The sequence below is a fragment of the Adiantum capillus-veneris genome, chromosome 16 (assembly GCF_014529385.1).
Source record: "Adiantum capillus-veneris isolate H3 chromosome 16, ASM1452938v2, whole genome shotgun sequence".
In the NCBI taxonomy this organism is placed as follows: Eukaryota; Viridiplantae; Streptophyta; class Polypodiopsida; order Polypodiales; family Pteridaceae; genus Adiantum; species Adiantum capillus-veneris.
This window is the reverse complement of record NC_140946.1, coordinates 71,920,536-71,943,148: the sequence shown is the minus strand read 5'-3', so window position 1 is coordinate 71,943,148 and position 22,613 is coordinate 71,920,536. Positions and strand designations below refer to the sequence as shown.

The 22,613-nt window shown below is 44.6% G+C and overlaps 1 protein-coding gene across 2 annotated transcripts in view; it reads left to right on the top strand.

The window, feature by feature from the left end:
* Nucleotides 1-284: 284 nt before the first annotated feature.
* LOC147439263 (protein PLASTID TRANSCRIPTIONALLY ACTIVE 14-like) overlaps nt 285-22,613 on the top strand; it is a 32,224-nt gene continuing 9,895 nt past the window's right edge. The window contains exons 1-4 of one of the 2 annotated variants that reach the window (XM_086485136.1): nt 285-508; nt 592-663; nt 920-1,057; nt 19,605-19,730. In XM_086485136.1, the coding sequence (XP_086341262.1) occupies nt 371-508; nt 592-663; nt 920-1,057; nt 19,605-19,730 (474 nt within the window). In that variant the 5' untranslated portion in view covers nt 285-370. The remainder of the gene's footprint in view (nt 509-591; nt 664-919; nt 1,058-19,604; nt 19,731-22,613) is intronic. The other variant, XM_086485135.1, reaches the window with a different exon arrangement.

Below are 22,613 nucleotides of genomic sequence, written 5' to 3'. Positions count from 1 at the left end.
CACGTTTCGCTTCACTTTTTTGAGGGTATCTCACTAGATACCCCATAATTTGTCGTGCTGCCAAGATTGCGGCAACATACTGGCCTCGTGATATGCTCTAGCTAGAGTTGTTCTATTTTGGTATGGACTCGTCATCAATACTATGTAGAAATGGCGATTGGAGAAAGCAGCTGATTGGGTTGGGTGAGACCTGATTGGGTTGGGTGAGACTATATACTTTAGAAGCACAAGTACATATACACACAGCAATGCAAATCTATAACACAATCACCATTGACTACCTATGCTAATACAATTATTTACAAAATAAATACCGTTTACTGAAACAGGATATGGAGCTCAATAACCAGCGTTCATAGTAAGGAAGTAGATGAGGCAAGGCATGAACGTAATGGCGAGCACTCAGCATCGTCTGGTGGGCGCTGGAGACACAGAGCATGTCCTTTCTGTAGCTAGAATGAAGAGGGTGGTGCCCATCACCCGCAACATCACGCCTCTTCCAAGACAGGTTCAGCGAGGGTTTACTGCTTCCACACTCCTTCTGAATATTTTTCATGTTTTCTCTGCACTTTGTTCATTCTCTTACTGCAGAGATTGCTGGTTATGGCTATGGCTTCAAATGCCCAAGTTGCGGAAAGGCCTGCACGTTCAAACCAGGAAAACGTATGCTACTTCTCATTTCTCAATATGTCTTAGGATGCACATCATGTTAACCTGATGTACTTCCAAATTCAACAAGAAAGCATCTATCATCACACCTCGTGTGCTCAGGTTTACGTGTTGATAGTGTTGCAAGTTTGTCTTTGAGTGTGTTTTTCTTTTCCATTTGCATGTGTGTTCATGTTAGGGTCGGAAACAAGCAGAACATGCTTTGTGTGGCTTAGTCCAACTTGTGAAAATTAACAGATGGTTTTTGCAGCTGTTAGATATCGATCCTGCCTTTTATGAGATGGGATATGTTCGCAGCTTACGAGCATATGGAATCGAGTTCAAAGAGGGTCTGGACGGAGTTGGAGTGTATGCTGCCAAGGACTTCCCCTACTCACGCAAGCCGAGAGTAAGAGCGAGTCAAATGCTGACTTTTTTTGGCAACTTTCCTCAGACATTCTCCTTGTAGTGTAAGGTGCTAGTGAGTACAACCTTTGCATCTAGACTCTGAGGAAGATAAGGCAAAATATGACCAAGGTAGACTCAGTGTTTGAATACAGGAGGTCATGATTTTAATTTCATGGTATCATAAGAAAATTATTCGAAGAATCTTTTTATTGTTTGAAATGGCTGAATTTTCTACGCAATAAATTTCACAATGAGCATAAGTATGTATGTTCAGTGAAAAAATAGTTATTAAAATCCATGGTGTTTGGATTTTTTTCCTTATGGGGTGAGGATACTGTTTGGAAACTGCTTCTAGCAGTTGTGTTGGTGATTTGATGTAATGTTTGTGTCCATCTGAGGACTTGCACGCAAATCAAAACCAATCACTATGACATTGCCGATGTATAGCCGTGGCATTGATGGTTCTAGCAACATTCCGTGCTTGGATTTTTTTTTTTTTGTCATGGGGTGCTCACTAAGAGCAAAGAGCTTTATTTCTACTGCACACTTTGGAAAATCCTCTAGCAATTATGCTGGTTATTTGATTAGTTATCTTTATACAGACCAAGACTTGCAAAATTACCGGTGAATCAAAATCAACCACTACAAACTTGTCTAGAATGATAATTGTGAAACGGATGTTGAATGATATGGCTAGATAGTATGCAGTTAGTTGTATTTGGTGGACCATGTTTTGGGAGTCTAGACTCTAGCTATGGTAATAGCGCTCATCATGAAGATCTGCCTTGCATCTCAATTCTCCAGAAACCAGCTGTTGTCTTGTAGCCAATTTCTGCCACCACCTTTCCCCATTAGCCTTCACGCTCACTCGTTCCTTTGTGGGACAAGCTGAAAGTTTGATGCATCTTGGATTGTGAGCTCACCAAAGGTTTGGAGTTTGTGGTGGGTGGGATGGGTTTGGTGAGATGTAAGGGTCAGCAGTTTCTCTCTCTCTTTGAGAGTTCAGTAGCATGCATGATGGTTATGTTTCCACATTTAGAGGCAATGTTGAGAGAGTTGTGCTAGAGTGTGATTGGTGCTCATTTTGGGATTGCTTTATTGATTCTTCCCCTTGCCTTTAGTCGTTTCTTTTTGGCATACGATATGATGGATCATGGTGGCTATGCTGTTGGGGTCAGATTTTCTACAGTGGTTGGGCAGTCAGTATATATCGGATTTGTGTCAAAGCAGTTCAGAACTTCCATGACCTGGAGGACCAACTTGCAGATTATGGCTGAAGGGCATAAACCCTATAAGAGCAATAACTCCTAGATTTGTGCAAATTGCTAACGTGGCCAGGCCGTATAGAAATCTCGTAAAATGCGGAAGAGTGCTGGCAGGGCAGAAGTGTACAGACGTGCCTGCGTTTTGCGCTGAGGAGAACTCGCGCTAGCTTTTGGTGTTTGTTGCTTTTGGGAGCCATAGCTTTGCATGTGAGATGCTTTTAGGCCCAAGGCCTTTAAATATGTACCTGGCGGAGCTACTCTTTGGCATTCCAATGTTGAGGAAGCAGAGTAGAGCCCCTAGACACGTTGTGGAAGCAATATAAAGAAATCCTGAAAGAGGCACCAGGGTTTTGGGGCGAGTGCTCTTTGGGGGGTGGAACTCCGCCACTGTGTCTCTCGCATGGGATTTCTCTCCCTTTGTTGAAAATTACAAGCTAGTAGACGTCGACAATAGTAAAAATTGTACAGACATGGGTTAAGAAAATCATGATCAATGCATTATGTGCTCGCATGCTGTGTTTGCAGAAAACAAAAAAACCATACGCAAGTATGGTGGGGAGGTGTCACCTAAATATCATAAACCGTAGGGAAGGTATTATTCCCCCATGTACTTGTTTCCTCTTCCAGTGTTGAAGGTCTCGTTATGCTTCTCCTTCAATGTTGAAGGGTTGTGTTTGCTTCTCCTCCAGTATAGGAGGGTCACCCTTTTTTTTTGGATTTACAATGCATCGGGAGGAATTCATTATCTTAAAGCTTTCCAAAATGTCGATCATGTATACTGCGATCTCCATCGTGATCTTTTGCCATTGTGTCGACTGTCGCATTCACTCATGTATCGGCTTCTCGTGCTCTGGTCTCTGCATTCATCATCATCATTATTTTCCACCATTTCCAATGTTCTATCCCTGCAATCATCATGCTCTTTGTGAGTCCTTTGATCACCATTCTTGCTCTCAGTAAGTCCTTCGATCACTATCTACGATCCCTTCTATATTCATCCTTTCTGTCATGGTCTCTTCGTCTTTCATACCTTCTCTCATGCTGATCATTTCGATCGCGATCCTCTCAGTCATGGTCTCTTCATATTTCAAACGTTCTCTCACATCAATTAATCTCCATCATTGTGTCAATCATGTCTGCCTTATCTCCACCATCATCTCTTCTTTTGCTCTGGTCTTTGCGTTCATCATTGTCATTACTGCGAGCATGTGTATCATTGTCTATCCCTACGATCATCATGCTCTCTTTGAGCCCTTTCATCCCTGTGGCTACAATCCCTTTTATATTCATCCTCTGTGTCATGGTCTCTTCGTCTTCCATACCTTCTTGCATGTCGATCATTTCTATCGCGATCCTCCTAGTCATGGTCTCAGTGATTCCTTCGATCACCATCCCTATGGTTATGATCCCTTCTATATTTATCCTCTCAGTCATGGTCTCTTTGTCTTTCATACCTCCTTTCATGTTCATCATTTCTATTGACGATCATCTCAGTCGTGGTCTCTTTGTTTGTCATACCTTCTTCATGTCAATCGTTTCTATAGCGATCTCCATCATTGTCTCGATTATGTCTTCCGGATCTCCATCATCATCTCTTCTCCTGCTCTGGTCTCTACGTTCATCCTCATCATTATGGCCAGCATATCCATTGTATCTATCCTTGCGATCATGACTCTCTTTGTGAGTCCTTCGCCATCCCTGCTCTCAGTTAGTTCTTAGATCACCATCCTTGTGGCTATGATTCCTTCTATATTCATCCCTTCAATCATGGTTTGTTTGTCTTTCATACCCTCTCTCATATGGATCATTTCTATTGTGATCCTTAGTTATGGTCTCTTCGTCTTTCATTCTTTCTCTCATTTCCATCATTTCTATCGCGATCTCCATCATTATATCTATCCTTGCGATCATGACGCTCTTTGTGAGTCCTTCGCCATCCCTGCTCTCAGTTAGTTCTTAGATCACCATCCTTGTGGCTATTATTCCTTCTATATTCATCCCTTCAATCATGGTTTGTTCGTTTTTTCATACCCTCTCATATGGATCATTTCCATTGTGATCCTTAGTTATGGTCTCTTCGTCTTTCATTCCTTCTCTCATTTCCATCATTTCTATCGCGATCTCCATCATCGTGTTGATCATGTCTAATGGAATCTCCATCATGTTCTCTTCTCGTGCTCCGGTCTCTGTGTTCAATGATGCGCTTGACATAAGAATCAAAGTTTCCTACTCTACAGTGCTACTCCCCTTACCTTCTACCCCCCTTACAGACAAGTGCATCTAGAGGGTAGTCTTTGCTTCGCATCCACTGGAAACAAACCACATTGATTGGTTACATTGTTTTACTGTTGACTCTCACTTTGACTCTCTAACAGGCTGAGACACGATTCTGTAAGGATTTAAACACACACACATAAGTGCATTAGTGGCAGCCATTACTTTATCTTCTCTTTTGAATTCCATCCCCGCCTTCCTTGTGCTTGAAAATTCACTAGTTATCTCAGCATTAACATTGATGGTAGAGTGGCCACAATCTTCCTGGCTTGTGGCCTCATCCCATTGCAACAGGTAATGGTTGCTTGTCACAAGCTTCTTGGCTTGTGGCCTCATCCCATTGCGACAGATAATGGCTGCTTGTCACAAGCTTCTTGGCTTGTGGCCTCATCCTATTGCAACAAATAATGGATGCTGGTCCTGGATGTATGAACCGTGGACTCATCCTCGCCGATTCATACTCTTCCTGGTCGCTCGCTTTTAATGAACTGCAGCACCCGCAAGTTCTGGCTGTTTATGTGAGGTCCATTGCTTGTAGCCTTGTGCTGTGGTTGCAACAGTGCCTCCATCCATAGTTACCAGGAACGGGAAACCGGAACGGGAACGCGGAACAAAATGCCATTCCCTGTTACGGGTACTCACGTTTGAAACACGGAACGGGGATTCGGAACGGGAACTTGGAACGGGAACGGGGAACGGAGACCTGAAAACGGCCATTCCTTGTTACTATGCCTCCATCCTGACGATTGTGCCATTGCTTCTGCTGGTTAACATCTCTTGCTTCATAAAGCACTTGTTGTGCAAGTGCAAATCTCATCAAAACTCATGGATTTGCTTTCCCTTGTTGATGGCTCCAATCGCATCGCCACCCCGTCTTGGGGCTTTCCCTTAGCCACTACAGCCCTGTCTCCACAACTCCTTGCTGCCTTTTGATAACCGGCATGCCACAACCCACTGTTTCCAGCCTCAGCCCTACCCGTTTGTTACCCCCAACTTGAGCCTCTTCATTGTCTGCCCCTCCTATTGATGACAAAAGTTGCTTCGAAGAGACGGGTGTGTGAAACAGCTCTCCCATAACAAGGCACTGTTGTGCCCTAGGCTCCGATCGGATTGTAAAGCACTTGTTGTGTGAGTCCAAATCTTTTCCCCTTCTCAATGGCTCCAATCACATAGCCACCGTGTTCCGGAGCTTGCCCTCAGCTATTGCAGCCTTGTCCTCCACAGCTCTTTCTGTGTGGTGCAGTAGAAGGGTTTAAGGATTTTAACTCGGATCTAGTACTTTGCACAAACACAAGGTTCCATTACTTCCCTTGAGAGAACTGGACACAACGAAAGAGAGAGGCAGAGAGGGAGAAAGAGAGACGACACCGCATGCTGGATCCCAACCACCCTCAAGGGCCCCCTTGCTCTGTTGCCAGCAAGTACTTGCTTTAGATTTGTGGCTTGCAAACAATTCTATTACATCTACTTGAGAGTGTTTGGAATGGACATACACCACAACATGTTCATTCATCAATCTAGTTTGGGTGACAACGAGGTCAAATCTCTATTGGAGGCCAAAAGGCCATTGTGAGAATTCTGCATTTTTGGGTTGCCATGTTCTATTTGAGATGTATAAATGATGAAATTGTCTTGAGTTGACCACAAATTGACTTCTTGTATTATTGTCTTGTGATTTGTAATTCAATCTTAAGTTAGCAAGAGAGTAATTTTGTGTGTGTGTGTGTGTGTGTGTGAGAGAGAGAGAGAGAGAGAGAGAGAGAGAGAGAGAGAGAGAGAGAGAGAGAGAGAAATGAAATGGTATATTAAACGTCTTCAAAAGGCCAAAATGACCTATGAGACCAAACTGATACAATCTTGGTGGATCTAATACAATGTTTGGGCACAAAAATAGAATGAAGTATAGTGAAAAACTAAAATCTTAACTGCTAGATGTGAACTAAGCAGCTAGTTGAAACTGTGTAGGATATGAGTAGGGGGGGGTGAAAGTAGTGACTGGGGGCTAATACAACACAATGTGGGTGTGCGTGTGGGAACATAATGGGTTAGAGCTGATACAAAGGCTGATACAAGATGAGCAGGATGTACAATCCTCAAAAGAGCTAAACCGCTGGCGGATCTCATCAATCTCCTCCATGATCAATAGTCTGATTGGGTGTTGTACATGTCGGGCCAAAGTGATCCGAATCTTTTGATGTAGCCTCCGTCGATGCTGTGTAGTCCTCCGTAGTCGTGGGCGTCTAGACTCTAGATCTCCCTAGCTCGGTCGCTCGATCGATCAACGTGCCTTTGGTGTCACGTGCACATATAACCCTATGTGCATGTGGACAAGCTACTTCATGACAAGGTTCAGTTAGCCTAGCTTAGGAAGTGTTCTGGCACTTTGTGAGTCTGTTTGTAGACCGTGCATGCCTAGGCACTTAGAGTAGATGCATATCCTCTGGTTGCACACAGCATGATCATCAGCATTACCATCAGAATCCATCAGGAGCATTTTCCAGTGCATTAAACCTATTTTCCCTATTTTAGCCATTTTTCACTTATTATTTGTAAGTGACTTTTGTTGGGAACTGGGTAGGGCAAATGAGCCAAGGCAATATAAAAGAAAACCTAGCGCTAGTGAAATCTGGCAGAAGAGGAAGAAGTGCACAGGCAAGTAACTTGCGGCAGGCATCTCTCTCTCTCTCTCTCTCTCTCTCACAAGCAAGAACCCTAAAGGCCTGGCGTTTTTCCAACAGATTAAAGCCAGCGTTTTCAGCAGCCCTTGACCAATGGTTGTAAAGGCAGCACTTCAGCGTTTCCAAGGACAGCAGATCAGCGTTTTGAAGCCCAGCAGATCTGCGTTTTGCAGCCATTGTACCCGCGTTTTTCAGCAAGGAATTCAGCGTTTTAAGGACCAGCAATCCAGCATTTTTCAGCCAGCAAAAACCAGCGATTCAGTCCAGAAACTCAGCGTTTTTCAACCAGCCAAACCAGCGTTTTTGACAGCAAGCAATCAACGTTTTCAGTAGTTAAAGCAACAGCCAGCAGATAGCAGTTCAGCCGTACGTCGTCGCCGTTGTCTCCAAACTTAGATCCACAGTGCATCATAGCCTCACGACTTGCATCAGTATCTTGTACCCGATTTGAGCAATCAATAGCATAGATCTCTCTCGCCATCGAGAGAGGGGCCCTTGGAGGAGGGTTTGACAACTTGTCTGGTGTCGTATTCTTTTCTCTCTATCTCTCAGTCTCAGCACCTTCATTCACAGTGTTTATCCACTTTGTTTGTGATCACTTGCACTCTCTCATTAAAGGAACGGAAGGCTCTCCCTTCCGTAAGTAAAAAAGGAACCTTGAGCACAGTTCGGAGCACTATCTTGAGCAAAGTTCAACATTCACTTCCGCTGCACCTTACATTGGTATCAGAGCTTTGATAGTGTTCTCTATCACTCAAGGAAAGAACCACATAATTTTTTTTGCTTATTGCGGTCGTACGTAACCCAAGACCTCTTGGGCGTGTCGATTCTTAATCGTGTTTTTGAAGAGTGATAGGAAACCCAAGAAAGAAGGGCTTGTCCAACCTCCCCTTGTGCCTCTTTTCACTCATTGAGAGCGGACCGTGCACTTAGCGGCCGGCCAATCGACGTGAGGTGGGAAAAAGCAGCCTTGGTGTGAGCGCAAGGCCGTTAAGGGGTGCGCCCACGGAAAAGAGCAGAACTCGGGTGAAGAGAAGATCCTTCTCTAACACAGATTGCAAGCTAAAGAAGAACCTCAAGACCCTCAAGAATCTCAAGAACTCAAGAACCAAGACACAAAGGACCCAAGTTCCTCGTGAACTTAAGAACCCAAGACTTCAATGGATGGTCATCACCCGAAGCTGAATGGATACTTTGCATGAAGGTGATGGGCATGAAGAAGGTGAAGAAGAATTTTCCTTACCAGGAGGTTTTTCTGACCCTCCCCCTTCCCCATCTACGCCATGGTTTGCATCAAATCCTATGGAGGCTTTGGTCAAGTCGATGATGGACATGATGGCACAACAGCAAGAAGCGAATCCCGTTGGGATGGCACTATCAGAAAGAAAAGCAGAACGACAAGAAGCCATGGAGCGTGAGCGTGAGCAAGCGCACTTGGTGGCCGAAGAAAGATAGGCAAAGCGTGAGGCTCTGAGAGAATTCCGCATGCAAGAGTTGGTCCGCCATGTTCTCACCTCGACGTCCGAGCCGGCCAAAGATGTTGGTAGTTCATCAAGTGGCGCAAGCCGAGATTCGGACTCCAACAACCCCGTCACAGAGAAGATCACGTTCAATAAGTATGATGGTAAGATGGATGCTACGATTATTCATTCTTGGTTGCATCAATTTAATGCTTATTTTGCAATAACTAAGAAGATAAGAAATAGCAAGGTTTTGACGGCAGCTATGTACCTTGCCGGTGATGCCATTAATTGGTACCACGCATGGCAAGAAGTACAGTCGACCGTGTACCTAGAGGAAGCCGAGGACTGCGTGCCCCTTTCTTTCAATTGGGCCGACTTCCAAGACAAGCTCAATGCGCGGTTTATGCCTCCCCAATACCTGGCACGATTGAAGGACGATTGGCGCGGTCTCAAGCAAAATGGTATGCTAGTTATGTCTTTCTCTAATCGTGTTTTGCAGCTCGAAACTCAAATACGCAAATCGGATGCGGAGCACAAAGAGGCATTCCTTTATGGATTGGACGAGTATATCAAGTTTGATGTAGAGATGCTTGATCCAATCGATCTCAACAAGGCGGTAGCGATTTCTCTCGCACAGGTAATGAAGCACAATAAGGGAAAGCCTAAGGAGAACAAGACTTCTCAAGGAACCTCTCAGACTTCTCAGAACCCGCAGAATGATAAGAACGGTAAGAATGGTAACTCTTCTAGCCCATCTTCCGCTAATCCTTCGGAAAAGAACTCTCAAAGTGAATCTAAGGGAAAAGCTAAAGCACCCGCAAAACCTAAGCTAACCCTGGATGAAGAAGCCGCACAAGGAATTATAGGAGGATACATAACGGCTGAAGAACAAGTGATTTATGCTAAGGAAGGTAGATGTTATCAATGTCACGTCAAGGGTCACATAAAGAAGGCTCGTCTTAAGACAGCCCCACCTAAAGAACATAAGGCACCCACAGCAACCACAAGCACTTAAATAAACCAAACTGAATCTTCTCATGTCTCTGACACACATTGATGAGTCTCTCATGAAGTGTCATGGTTATGTAAAGGGTCAGCATTTTGTCATCTTGTTTGATCCAGGCAGTATGCATGATGTGATAAGTGCCTCTCTTATAGAGAGAGCCCGCCTAGAGGTTAGTCTGACATCTCCTCTTGAGGTGTCTGGCTTCGCTCCCGGTATGGACTCTCTCATCGTGCAAGAATGCCTTGATGTGCTGTTTACAGTTCAATAAGTTGCTTTTCATAGAAAATTTGTCGCGTCTCCTCTCTCAGGATGTGATATGCTTTTGGGATTAGATGGTTTCGTAAGCATAACCCTCATTGATTGGGAGGACAACACTCTCACATTAAATGCCAAGAGTGACTCTCCCATGATCATTCGTGCTGTGGAGGGTCTGCATTCTTTGCCTTTCATTTCTCATGTGCAGGTAAAGCGTGAATTACGACGAGGAGCACAAGCGGCATTCATCTATGCTGCTCAAGTTACCTAGAGCATTCAGGCGCCAGACAGGTATTCAACTTTGTTTACCAAGTTTAAGCATCTCTTTTTGCACGATGATTTTCCACCCCGTCTCCCATCCGAGCGGCCGGAGGACCATCGCATCGAGCTTACGGAGGGGACACAGCCTGTTAGTAAGGCTCCCTACTGTTTGCAAGGCACAGAAGGAAGAGTTAGAGCGGCAACTCACGGAGTTGGTGGCTAGAGGATTCATACGTCCTAGTGTAAGTCATTTTGCTGCTCCTATTTTGTTTGTCGGCAAGAAGGATGGTTCGTCTTGTTTGTGTGTTGATTACAGGTATTGAATAAGATGACCGTCAAGAACAAGTTTCTGATGCCTCGCATTGAGTATATCCTTGATAGGCTCAATGGGGCAAAGGTTTTCAGTAAGGTCGATCTCAAAAGTGGATACCATCAGGTAAGGGTATTCAAAGGCGACATCTTCAAGACCGCTTTTCGCACAGAGCGAGGGCAATGGGAGTATGTGGTTATGCCTTTTGGATTGACAGGTGCCGTGGGTACATTTAACCGTTGCATGGTAGGCCGTTTCGGCGATATGGTTGGTGTATGTGTTCATCTTTCTTGATGATATTCTCATTTTTTTTGCATCGTGGGAACAACATGAAGAAATGTGGGAAGGGTATTGACTTGTTTGGATGAGTGTCAGTTATACATTGCAGGTAAGAAATTTGAGTTTTTTCTCATTGAAGTTACTTATCTGGGTTATATTATTTCTGCAGAAGGCGTCAAGCTAGACCTCGCGAAGGTGGAACATGTACGTAATTGGGATTTGCCCAAGACTGCATATGACGTGCGTTCTTTTCTTGGTTTATGTTAAGTATATAGTTCACACATAGAGAATTTTGCACGCATTGCCGTACCTATGACTGATGTTTTGAAAGGGGTAAAGACTCGACGTCAGCGCGTAGACTTGTTCGAAGCAGCCATTGAGGCTTTCGCAGCTCTCAAGGTTGCGGTGACAGAAGCACAGTGTTTTATCCTTGCCTCTTGGGATGACCCCTTTGAGGTATAGACGGATGCGAGCAATGTTGCCATATGCGCTGTGCTTCAGTAGCATGGTCGTCCCGTAGCTTTCCTTAGTCGGAAGCTCAATAGTGCAGAAAAGAACTATTCAGTTTATGATAAAGAACTTCTGTTTGTCATTCACTCTCTTAAGCATTGTAAGCATTTTTTGTATGGTAGAGAGTTTACAGTTCGCACAGATCACCTAGCCCTCAAGGGGCTCCAGTCTATGCCTAGTGCACATTGGAGTGATCGCCAAGCACGGTGGTCACAATTTTTTGAGCAATTTGGAGGTTTGATTGAGTATGTGCTTGGAAAAGCTAACCCTGTTTTGCAGATGCGTTGAGTCGCAAAGGACAGATTTTGGCTCTTGAGTCAAGATCCACAGTTTCTATTCAGGGTGTGTCTTTCGACAGCATGAAGAATCAATATGCGGATTCCGAGTTTGGTAAGCAATGGTTGCAGGCTCTTGCTTCCCAAGGGCCAAGCAACTATCTCATTCGTGATGGTTTGTTGTATTTTCGTCAACCTCTATGTGTTGCCCTTTCTCAGGCCAACCATATTGCATGATGCACATGATTCTCTCACGGGTGGACACAGGGAAACGAACACCACTTTGGAAAAAATAGAAAGATTCTTTTATTGGCCTAAAATGCGAAAAGATGTGTTTCTTTATGTCACATAGTACACTATATATCAAAAGTTAAAAGCTCCGCGGGGTAAGCAGCAAGGCCTCTTGCTTCCACAGCTTATTCCCGATGGATCTTTTCAAGATATTTCCATGGATTTTGTGACTAACCTTCCACCTAGTTTGCATTCAAGGAACACTCAATGTTTTACAATTGTTGATCGTTTTAGCAAGTTTTGCATATTAATTCCTTGCAAGGCCACAGTCACAACACAAGATGTAGCACGGTTGTTCACAAAGCATTGGTACCCCCTCTATGGTTTGCCAAAATCGATTGTTTCAAATAGGGATATTAAGTTCACGTCCTATTTTGGCGCGCTCTCTTTGAAAATTTTGGCACTAAGTTGAATTTTTCATCGGCTTTTCATCCACAGTCAGATGGTCATAGAGAGATTTACAATTAGCTGGCTTTTGATGTTTTAAAGTCATATGTGCATGATTAACAATCTCATTGGGAGCTCTATCTCCCATTGGTTCATGTTATTTTGAATGACTCTTTTTTCTCTGCCATTGGTCGAACTCCGTATGAGGCAGCTTTTGGCCGTCCGTTCCACTCACTTTTGACTTGCTCGATCAGTCAAATGCCTGATGCCAATGCTGAAAGTCAGTCATTGGATGAGATTTCCGAGAATGTAAAGCTTCGGCTAAGCAAGGCTCATGAATCTTATTTATGGAAGGTTAATAAGCATCGTTAGGATGTCTCGATCAAGGAAGGGGATTGGGTGTATTTACGAATCATGAAGCAACGTTTTAAGCAAGTTGGAAAGAAGTGTCCAAAGTTGTCTTTTTGAATGTATGGTCCATTTCCTGTCATTAAAAAGATAAACGAGGTTTCAATGAAATTGCAATTGCCTAACTCATGGTCAATGCACAACGTTTTCCATGTTTCTTGGTTGAAAGTGTTTCAGGGAACACCTCCAAAGGACATTTCGGAAGAAGAAGAGCCCGAGATCATCGATGAAGCAGAAGTTGTGGAGCCGGAGGAAGTGTTGTTGCATCGGTTTCGACATGGTTCAAAGAAGCAAGTGAGACAATATTTTTTGAAGTTCAAAGATCGCGGAACCCACGAAGCAGTGTGGGTCAACAAAGAGTTTTTAAAAGATTATCCAGAGTTGTTGGTAGACTACAAGGAAGCCATGCAGCTCGATACCAGTACCTCACTTTAAAAAGGAGGGGATGTCACGTGCACATCTAACCCTATGTGCATGTGGACAAGCTACTTCATGACAAGGGTTCAGTGAGCCTAGCTTAGGAAGTGTTCTGGTACTTTTGTGAGTCTGTTCGCAGATCGTGCATGCCCAGGCACTTAGAGTAGATGCATATCCTCTGGTTGCACATAGCATGATCATCAGCATTACCATCAGAATCCACCAGGAGCATTTTCGAGTGCATTAAAGCTATTTTCCCTATTTTAGCCATTTTTTACTTATTATTTTTAAGTGACTTTTGTTGGGAATTGGGTAGGGCAAATGAGCCAAGGCAATATAAAAGAAAACCTAGCGCTAGTGAAATCTGGCAGGAGAGTAAGAAGTGCATAGGCAAGCAACTTGCGGCAGACATCTCTCTCTCTCTCTCTCTCTCTCTCTCTCTCTCTCAAGCAAGAACCCTAACGGCGTGGCGTTTTTCCAACAGATTAAAGCCAGCGTTTTCAGCAGCCCTTAACCAGCGGTTGTAAAGGCAGCACTCCAGCGTTTCCAAGGACAGCAGATCAGCGTTTTGAAGCCAGCAGATCTGCGTTTTGCAGCCACTGTACCAGCGTTTTTCAGCAAGCAATTCAGCGTTTTAAGGACCAGCAATCCAGCGTTTTTCAGCCAGCAAAAACCAGCGATTCAGGCCAGAAACTCTGCGTTTTTCAACCAGCCAAACCAGCGTTTTTGACAACATCAAATCAGCGTTTTGGACAACAAGCAATCAGCGTTTTCAGCAGTTTAAGCAATAGCCAGTAGATAGCAGTTCAGCCGTATGTGGCCGCCGCTCCCGTAGTCGCCGTCGTCTCCAAACTTAGATCCACATTGGATCATAGCCTCACGACTTGCATGAGTATCTTGTACCCGATTTGTGCAATCAATAGCATAGACCTCTCTCGCCATCGAGAGAGGGGCCCTTGGAGGAGGGTTTGACAACTTGTCTGGTGTCGTACTCTTCTCTCTCTATCTCTCAGTCTCAGCACCTTCATTCACAGTGTTTATCCACTTTGTTTGTGATCACTTGCACTCTCTCATTAAAGGAACGGAAGACTCTCCCTTCCGTAAGTAAAAAAAGGAACCTTGAGCACAGTTTGCAACACTCATCTTGAGCAAAGTTCAACATTCACTTCCGTTGCACCTTACATTTGGTGTGAGGAGAATGTGAGCTTTGCTGTGGTAGGTGCACGTCTGGCTGCCCAGTGTCCACTCTAAAGAAGTTTGTGATCCGTCTCTGAGACTGGCTAGCCTCTCCTCTCATGAGGCTCTCTCTGTGTCTGCGCAGTTGGAGCAAAAACAGACCTAGACATCTCTGGTCCTCACACCCCATGACTCTAGAGAGTGGTCCAAAGCCCTCTCTGAACAGGCAATGAAAGCGGCCTCGTATCTCATTGTACATTGGGTAGTGGCATGTGTATTGCAACTCTATCTCAGGCTCCATGTGACATAGGGCACATGTCCTGGCCTCTGCTGGTACTCCGCTGTATCTACTAGTCTCGATCCGAAGCTGGTGTGAAGATGTGCGCATCTGGCCAATAGCACATCGTAGCCCATGAGATAAATGGATGTCCGTGTATCTGGGCCTCGTCACAAAACCATTCTTAGCAAGCTGAAGAAGATGCTCTCTATAGAAAGCCATATTCGTACCCAATTCCTGAGCCAATTGTATCCAAGTCCTCTTAGTATCTAGTTGCATCAGGTCTTGGCGGATGAGCTTGGTGATTCGGACTATGTAAGAGTCAGAGAGGGTGCATCCAATGAGTACTGGTACGGGGCAATCTGTCCATGCTGAACCCATGTACGTGAAACCATGATGTCATCTCCCCATACCAACATGGTGTGTCTCCCTGCAAAGCTAAATGTCGAGAGGACTCAAGTGCTAGGCGGGCATATCAGTCTCTGGGCCCTGGGGAGGTCCCACAAGTGGTGTAAAAGGAGACATCTGGTAAGCGCCTCAACGACTAGTGGGAGGGCAGCTAGCTCTGCTCGAATAATGTCATGTGGTACTGAAGCCTTGGCTTTAATAAGGCGCGAGATCATAGAGACTAGAGGCTTCTCCATGTCTCCCCATCCATCAATGCGACCCGACCTCCCGTGATGGTCCAATGAAGGCCCCCATATCTGAACTCCATAGAGCAATGCAGAAGCCACCAAAGTGTCAAAACGCCAGAGCTTCGTTCGAGGCTCTTGAAACTGATCTGTGAACACATCCTCTCCAATCCACCCAATGCTGCATGTGCTCTAGTCAGTCTAGTGTCTGCTGCCCTCCTCAATGAAAATGCTGGTCCACTAAAGACCATCCTAGGGTAGGTGTAAGCATCTGTATACTCCATCGTCTCATGGCGGTATGTGAATGTGGGTACTGATCTCTTGGTCCATTGTGCTGCGGTGTTAAATACCATAACCTTGGTTTTACCAAGGTTGACAGACAGACCACTGTCGTGAGCAAACCTATGCAAAGCATCCAAGTAACGTTGCATCCCCTTCGGAGAGTCGGAGATCAACACAATATCATCAACATATAACAATAGTGGAATCCATGTCCGTGCCAACTGTGCACCTCTATCACCCTCTCTCTCAATATAGTCGTAAACCTCATCCACATACATATCAAATAGAGTAGGAGAGAGCGGCAGCCCTGCTTCACCCCGATAGTGGAGTGAACTAATGTACAAGTCTCTACAAGTACAACTGGGATTCTTAGCTATTGATGCTGATGCAAAAACGCTAGGGCTGAATCTGATGTGCAAGGGCCGAATGCTGATGGAGAAAACGTTGATGGATGCTGACTGAAAACGTTGAAGGTGAAGGTCTTGAAGTGAAGGTGATGAGGCTATTGAAGTGCTTTGGGCGTTGGATGCCCCTGTGGTTACCTTTTCTGATGTCCTAAAATTGAAGGCCGAGTGACTCGTTCATAGGTTTTGTCGTTTGCCCTACCTATTTTTTATAAATGTCATGCTAAAGTCACTTCTCAATAATTAAGCAAGGTCATGAGCAAAAAAATGGTCTTTAACTTATCACCAAAAGCGGGCAAACCAAAGTCGTGCAATTGGGAAAGAACACCCATAAAAGCACCAATGTGCTCAATTGCAGACTTTGCAGTATCCAATTGCATATGCATCAATTTATGCATCAAATGTACGTAGTTCACCGACGTCCTGTTTTCATAAGTGGCCTTGAGCTTTTCCCACACAGCATAGACAATGGTACGACCCTTAAGGTCTACCAAAATTTCATCCGCAACAGCCATTTTTACATACACAATAGCCTTTTTGTTTGAATTAAGTCATGCCTCATGTGTCATAGTTGCAGGTTTTGCATCTTGCAGTGCACCATCGCAATCTTTTAAGAAAAGAATGCCTTGCATTTTCTCTTTTAACAAGTCGAATTCTGTGCTTTCGAATCTCTTAATTTTGAAGAGATTTTTCACATATGAAGAGGAGGAGGCCATATTATCACTTTTGTGCACCAAGAATAGAAAATTGATTTTTTTGTAAAAAATTTCAGAAATTAGTAATTTGCTGAATTTCAATGATTTTTGCAAAATCAAGTGCCATAGAGGTAATTCAACACTTCTAGAAGCTCCCCTTCGAATTTTGTAAAATTTTGAAATATTTCAAAAATTTAATAATTTCTGAAATTTTTGCAAAAAATTACAGTACGCTGAATTGTCGAATTTTTGCCCAAAAATTTGGGGGTTTTCACAATTCAAGGTGCAAACCACAAATTGATACATGGGTCACCTATGTACATCAAAACGCCCAATTTTCACCGCTGAAATTGATATGTAAATGCTGAAATTAAAATGGACAAAAAACACTTGTTTGTTCACAAATTTCCCTGCCGAAGAGACTTCTCGCGATGAAAACTTCCTAAAATGGGAGAGAAAGCTTCTCGAGGGTGCAAGGTTAAAATACTCAGCTGCTCGTGACGAATTTCTCGCGAGGAATTTGAACGAAGCTCTGATACCAATTGAAAGAGGATGTTCGCGAACCTAGGTTTGGGTGAGTTTGGGTGGCGGCACGTGTGCGTGCAGAGAGAAAGAGAACAAGGAAGCGTTGGTTGCAGGAAAAGAGGTTACGTAAGTTTTTAGAAAGTCCAAAAACTCAAGCGATGAGGTTTTTGGGATTCTTTTATTAAAATGAGCCGTTTGGCCACTTGGACAATGTGAAACCTTTAAAAATAGTCCAAGTGGCTCAAAGGCCAATAAATGAAGTATAATGCCTATACAGGCCTAAAACGGTGGGCTAAAAATATACAGAAAATATATCTGCGAAGCTCTCGAGTAGAGCTACGCGGTGGAAATGGTCCGGAGGTGATATCTGGGCATTTACCCCAACAAGGAGTTCAAAAAGGAGTTCTATGCTCAGTTCCTTCCCCCTGACTTTACCGATGACGTGAAGAAAGAACGGGATTGGCTCTTCCAAAGAGAGAATGGAATTGTGTCCGGCTACGTCGACAAATTCTGGGAGGTCCTCCTTATAGTTACTTCCTTTATGAAAATTTTATGAAGAGAAGGTGTACAAGTTTGAAGCTAGACTCTAGCTAGTACTTCAGAAAAGTATGAAGCTCTACCTGCGAAACACTCTTCAACTTATGATGTAGTCCGCCCTGATAGCCGGTAACTTGCATTCGAAAGGAACTCCTTGCAAGTAGGAGTTATAGTACCTTTCAAACACAACAGAAGGTTCTCACCACTGAAGCAGAAATATCGACATGAAAGCAGCCTTCCGATGAGCCCATAGGCCCAAAAAGAAGCCAGAGGGAGCAAAGAAAACTAAATTCCTCACTCCCTCTCAGCTGAAGGTGTACATAAAAGAGGGAAAATGTTCTATTGTGGCGAGAAAGGCCACAAGAAACTAGATTGTCCACAACTTAAGAAAGATTCTCCTCCTCTTGCATCAAATTTAGCACCCAATGTACAAGCCAACACCAGGAAGGAGAAAGGAAAAAGGCATCTACTCAAAGGGTGGGGCAACTTGAATGGGCAGAGAGTATTGATCTTGTTTGATCCAAGCTCCACAGACAATTTCATTTCACTGGATACCTCAAAATCTCTTGGACTTACTCTTGAGAGATTGGGCACTCCAATCAGTTCAGGATCAGCCTTTAAAGGGTTGACTACGAATTCCACTCCAGTGCAAGGCCATTTGAATCTGAAGATTGGGAAGTACTTGTCAGAGTGTGCAGCGGAAGGTGAGAGAGAGAGAGACAATGGCACGAGAGAGAGAGAGAAGAGACATGACAGGAGACAGATGGTGGAAAGGCTGGCAACCCAATAACTCCAGATGGCTACATGGTGTGAGACAATACAATGAGGGTGCCCCCTCCTATATATAGGAGAATAGGGGCTGGTCGGTCAATAATCCTCAATATAGCCCAATGACCTAAAAATATGACCCTACAATATAAATGGGGGAGTATGTGACCAAATGTGCTGAACAACCCTAAGTGTGCTTGAGAACCCCCTGTCCATTACCCTCACTTGAGACTATTCGTTGTCTCTCCCTCCTACTCATGGTGCCCATCAATGCCTGCGGTTCAACTGCCTCCGTCTCTGGGTTTGCCTCAGCCTCCTCCCTCCTCTGCTCTCACGCGGTGCCCTCTGCTCCAAGCAGCCCATAATGGATATAAGGAGACGCATGCAGAAGCTGGGTGTTATTTTTGTCAAAAATGTGATGCATTGCTCAGCTTTTTCACACATTTAAAAACTCTGGCAGGAGCATAGGGCAGAGGAAGGGCTGCAGATGTAAAAGTTGTTGCGAGGGCTGACAGGGGACGACCTAGGTGATGCCGGTGGTGATATGGTTTTTGAGGCGGCCAGCTGAGCAGCTACAGGCACCTTCGTGGTGGATGGACCGGTGAAGCAGGCAGATGGGCAACGTGTTAAGCAGCTGAGGTAGGGGGTGGGGTGGAAGGGGGTGGTCCGAGTTGTTCAGGCAAGCAGCAGGACTACCACACTGTTTGCAGGATCAGATTCTTGTCCAGGTTTTGTTTGAGGTGCAATGTTTGCAGGCTTTGACTAGACGTTTGTTGTGGTTGTAGAGCTTGTATGATGAAAAATGGTGATTAATTCTGATGCCCATTATAAGGTAAATGCTTCGTTGGAATGAATGATAGTTATCAGTGTAACATGTCTTTGAAAGCTGGCGATAAATTGTGCCAATCTTAGTCAATTATGGGGAAACATGCTTTGAAACTGAGGTAGTTGTTGTTAGTCCTAAGGTTTAAAAATTGTAGAACGAGTTTGAGTTTTTTCTTTGATGTAGGACATTATAAAGCTTCAAGCACTTTTAAGACCTCCTCACCTATATATAAGTAATTTAAGAACCTTTTCACCTACTACAAAATTTGGCTAGAGTGAGAGAAGTTAAAGTGACTTATTATGTAGTGAGAAGGGTTTTTTCTCAGTTGTTTTCTCCTCTGGTCACAGATTATCATGGAGATACCTCTTGAGCTAATGATCTCCATCAGTAAAGATCCTCCATGGATATTTCATCCTGATTTTGTTCCTTGGGGCCATCCCATTTTTGATATTATCAACTCCACTGATGCTGAGGTAAGCTTCATTTCGCAAAAGCTGTATTCATTGCTTGTGTGCATGAAGATTTTGGGTGTGTACCACATGTGTTTTTTAGTATTATGTGTTCTGAGTAGGGGACATGTGGTTGGTGTTTTTCTGGTGGCCTACGTTTGAAATATATCTTATATCCTATTTTGTGCGTTTGTAGCAGCGTATATTTAAACTCCTGTCTTGTAGTTGGCAGAGGCACAGAAATTAAGGCTGAAGATGCTTTTGAAGTCTTTTCCCCTTCCTTTCTTTGTTTTAAACTCATAGGGGCTTCTCTTCAAGCGCAAGGTAAACCTCTTGGGACAAATTGTGGTGCAACTGTCCTTGCCAACAGAATTTAGGGGCAAACTGTTATGCGTTAATTTCAGTGGATTTGTGTTCCTGGCGGCTAAACCCTATATAGCCTCCTGCAGGCTGCGTGATGCTGATACCCGTGTTTTGTGATTTATTTGACATGGTTTATGGCTTTCAACATCCAGATCCTACTTGAGGGTGGCTTGTGTTTTTTTACATCGCTTGTCAAGCTTTCGTGTGTTTAGTTTTTAGAGAGAGCATTGTGGCTGCTTTGATTAATACCTGGTTCGCAACGTTTGTAGATTTCTTTCCTGTAGTTATTTTCTTTGCAAAGCTGGAAGGACTTTTGTGTTGTTAAGGCTCAGTGGCTTACTCTTCTGTGCTTTCAGGGTGAGTTGATTAGCTTCTTGAATATCTCTGCTCCCAATCATGTGAGTACTTGGGCAGAGTTTTGGGTTATCATAGCTTCTACCTTACCAGCTGGGGAGCAGTGGTGTTTTGGGCCTTCAACATGCTTTGAGGGCAGCCACACTGCGGTCTCAAGTAGTAAGCTTACAGCATGGGAGAGACTATGTATGACTCCGGGGTCGTTTGATATATGGACGCATGAGGCCTTTATGTGGCAGCAGGGGAGCTTGGATATCTTTTGCTCTAATAGGCACCTGAGAGGTGCCAACCTCTTGCATATTGATCGGCTTTATCTCGATGGCTTTCTGAGGGCTAGAGGAAGCTGTACGGCTGTTTGGGCTGGGGCCCGCCGGCTCCTCCTCCTTGGACCATGTGCTGTTGATTCTGGTCCTGGAGGAGGGAGAGAGGGAGGCGAGCCAGCACTTTGGATCTGAGAGTGCGCTCTTGGAGCTGAGTAGATCCTTTCATGAGTTTATCCATGCCCGGTTGATGGAGGTTATAGAGAGAGTGTCGATTGAGGAGGGGCTTGGTCTCCCTTCAAAGGATGCAGGAGTGGTAGCTAGAAAATGCCTGGACAGTGGATTGAGACTGACTTGATCAGACTAGGTAGGAGATCAGGGAGCTTGAGGAGAGGAGGCATGACTTCGCCTCTATAGGTGGGCATCTCAATGGACGAAGGTTCACATGCTATTTTTTTGAGATCACTCGTCATCGGCACTCTCACGCTGGGGTTCGCAAGCTGCAGAGGTTCATCAGCTTAGGAGCCACGAGAGATCAAAGGGATTGCTACAGAATTTTACAGCGAGCTCTTGTCCACAGAGGAACCTACAGCGAGCATGGATACTTTGCAGAGCAGAGATCTCGGCTCATGTTTGACAACAGTTTACTGTCACCATGCATGAGACTAGAGAAATCTCTCTTTATATCTGAGTTATTGGATGCATTGAGCGCTGTTGAGCTGCCTTGACGAGGATGGCTTGACCCCTGGCTGCTTCTTGAGTTATTGGGAGGTGCTTATCCTGGTTAATGTAGTGGGTGGGCACGGGTTTGATGCTTCAGAGTCTATCAAAGGGTTTGATTTATCCCAATTAAAGGAGGGTGGCTCTTTAACTGACATTGGGCAGTTGAAGCCTATCACGATCCTAAACTCTCAACTACAAAAATCTAGTGAAGGCTTGGAGTTTGAGGGTTCAGCTTTTCCTTGGGGATTTGATACATGATACATACACTCGGTTTGTCAAGGAGTGTAGCATCCTTGACGACAACATCACTTTTTGGGAGGCCGCACCATGTTGAGGATGGGTTTCTCTGAGACTTGGGTCAGATGTGTTGCGGCATTTTAGTACGCTGCAATAGGAGCACTACCAACCGAGAAAGCCACTGTCTTTCTCCAGTTGATCAGTACGCCATATGCACAACAAAAGGTCTCTAGAGCCTGCTCACACCTGTGAAGGTTGGCCTCCTGGCCATCCAAGTACAAGGCTGAGTCGTCTGCAAACTCAGCGTCCAGTAGCTCATCTCCCCGAATAGGAAGTGCTAAGCCCCGTAAACCAACCTGCTGCGACACGAAAAACTTGCTCATCGCCTCACCATAGAACAGAAGGAGGAAGGGGGCAAGAGGGCAGCCCTGTTTGACCGAACGTGTGAGCATGAAACGATCACCTCTACCTCCTGACAAAAGTACGTGACTGTGTGCCCGTCTGTACAAAGCTGACACCCCTTTGATCCAAGCATCTGAGAAGCCCATCCTACGTAGGGTGCCCTCCAGAAAGTCCCAGTCAACTTTGTCGTAGGCCTTCTCAAAATCGAGAAGAAGAATCACGAGATCCTCAACACGGAGCGGCGCTAGGGCAGAGGCCTCCCAAAAAGTAAAGATGTTGTCAAGGATACTACGCTCCTTGACAAAACCTGTCTGAGTCCCATGTATAAGGCTCTCTAGAAGTGGCCGAATCCTCAAACTCATAGCCTTGGCAAGAATTTTGTAGGCTGAGTTGAGCATGGTGATGGGGCGCCATTATCGAATCTCATCCAAGGAGCCACCCTCCTTGGGAATGAGGTAGATCAGGTCCTCACTCATGTTGTGAGGCATCTCTCTTGTCTGCAAAATGTACTGAAAAGCACTTCAGAGATCTGGGCCAAGCAAGTCCCAGTACTCCAAGAAAAACTGGG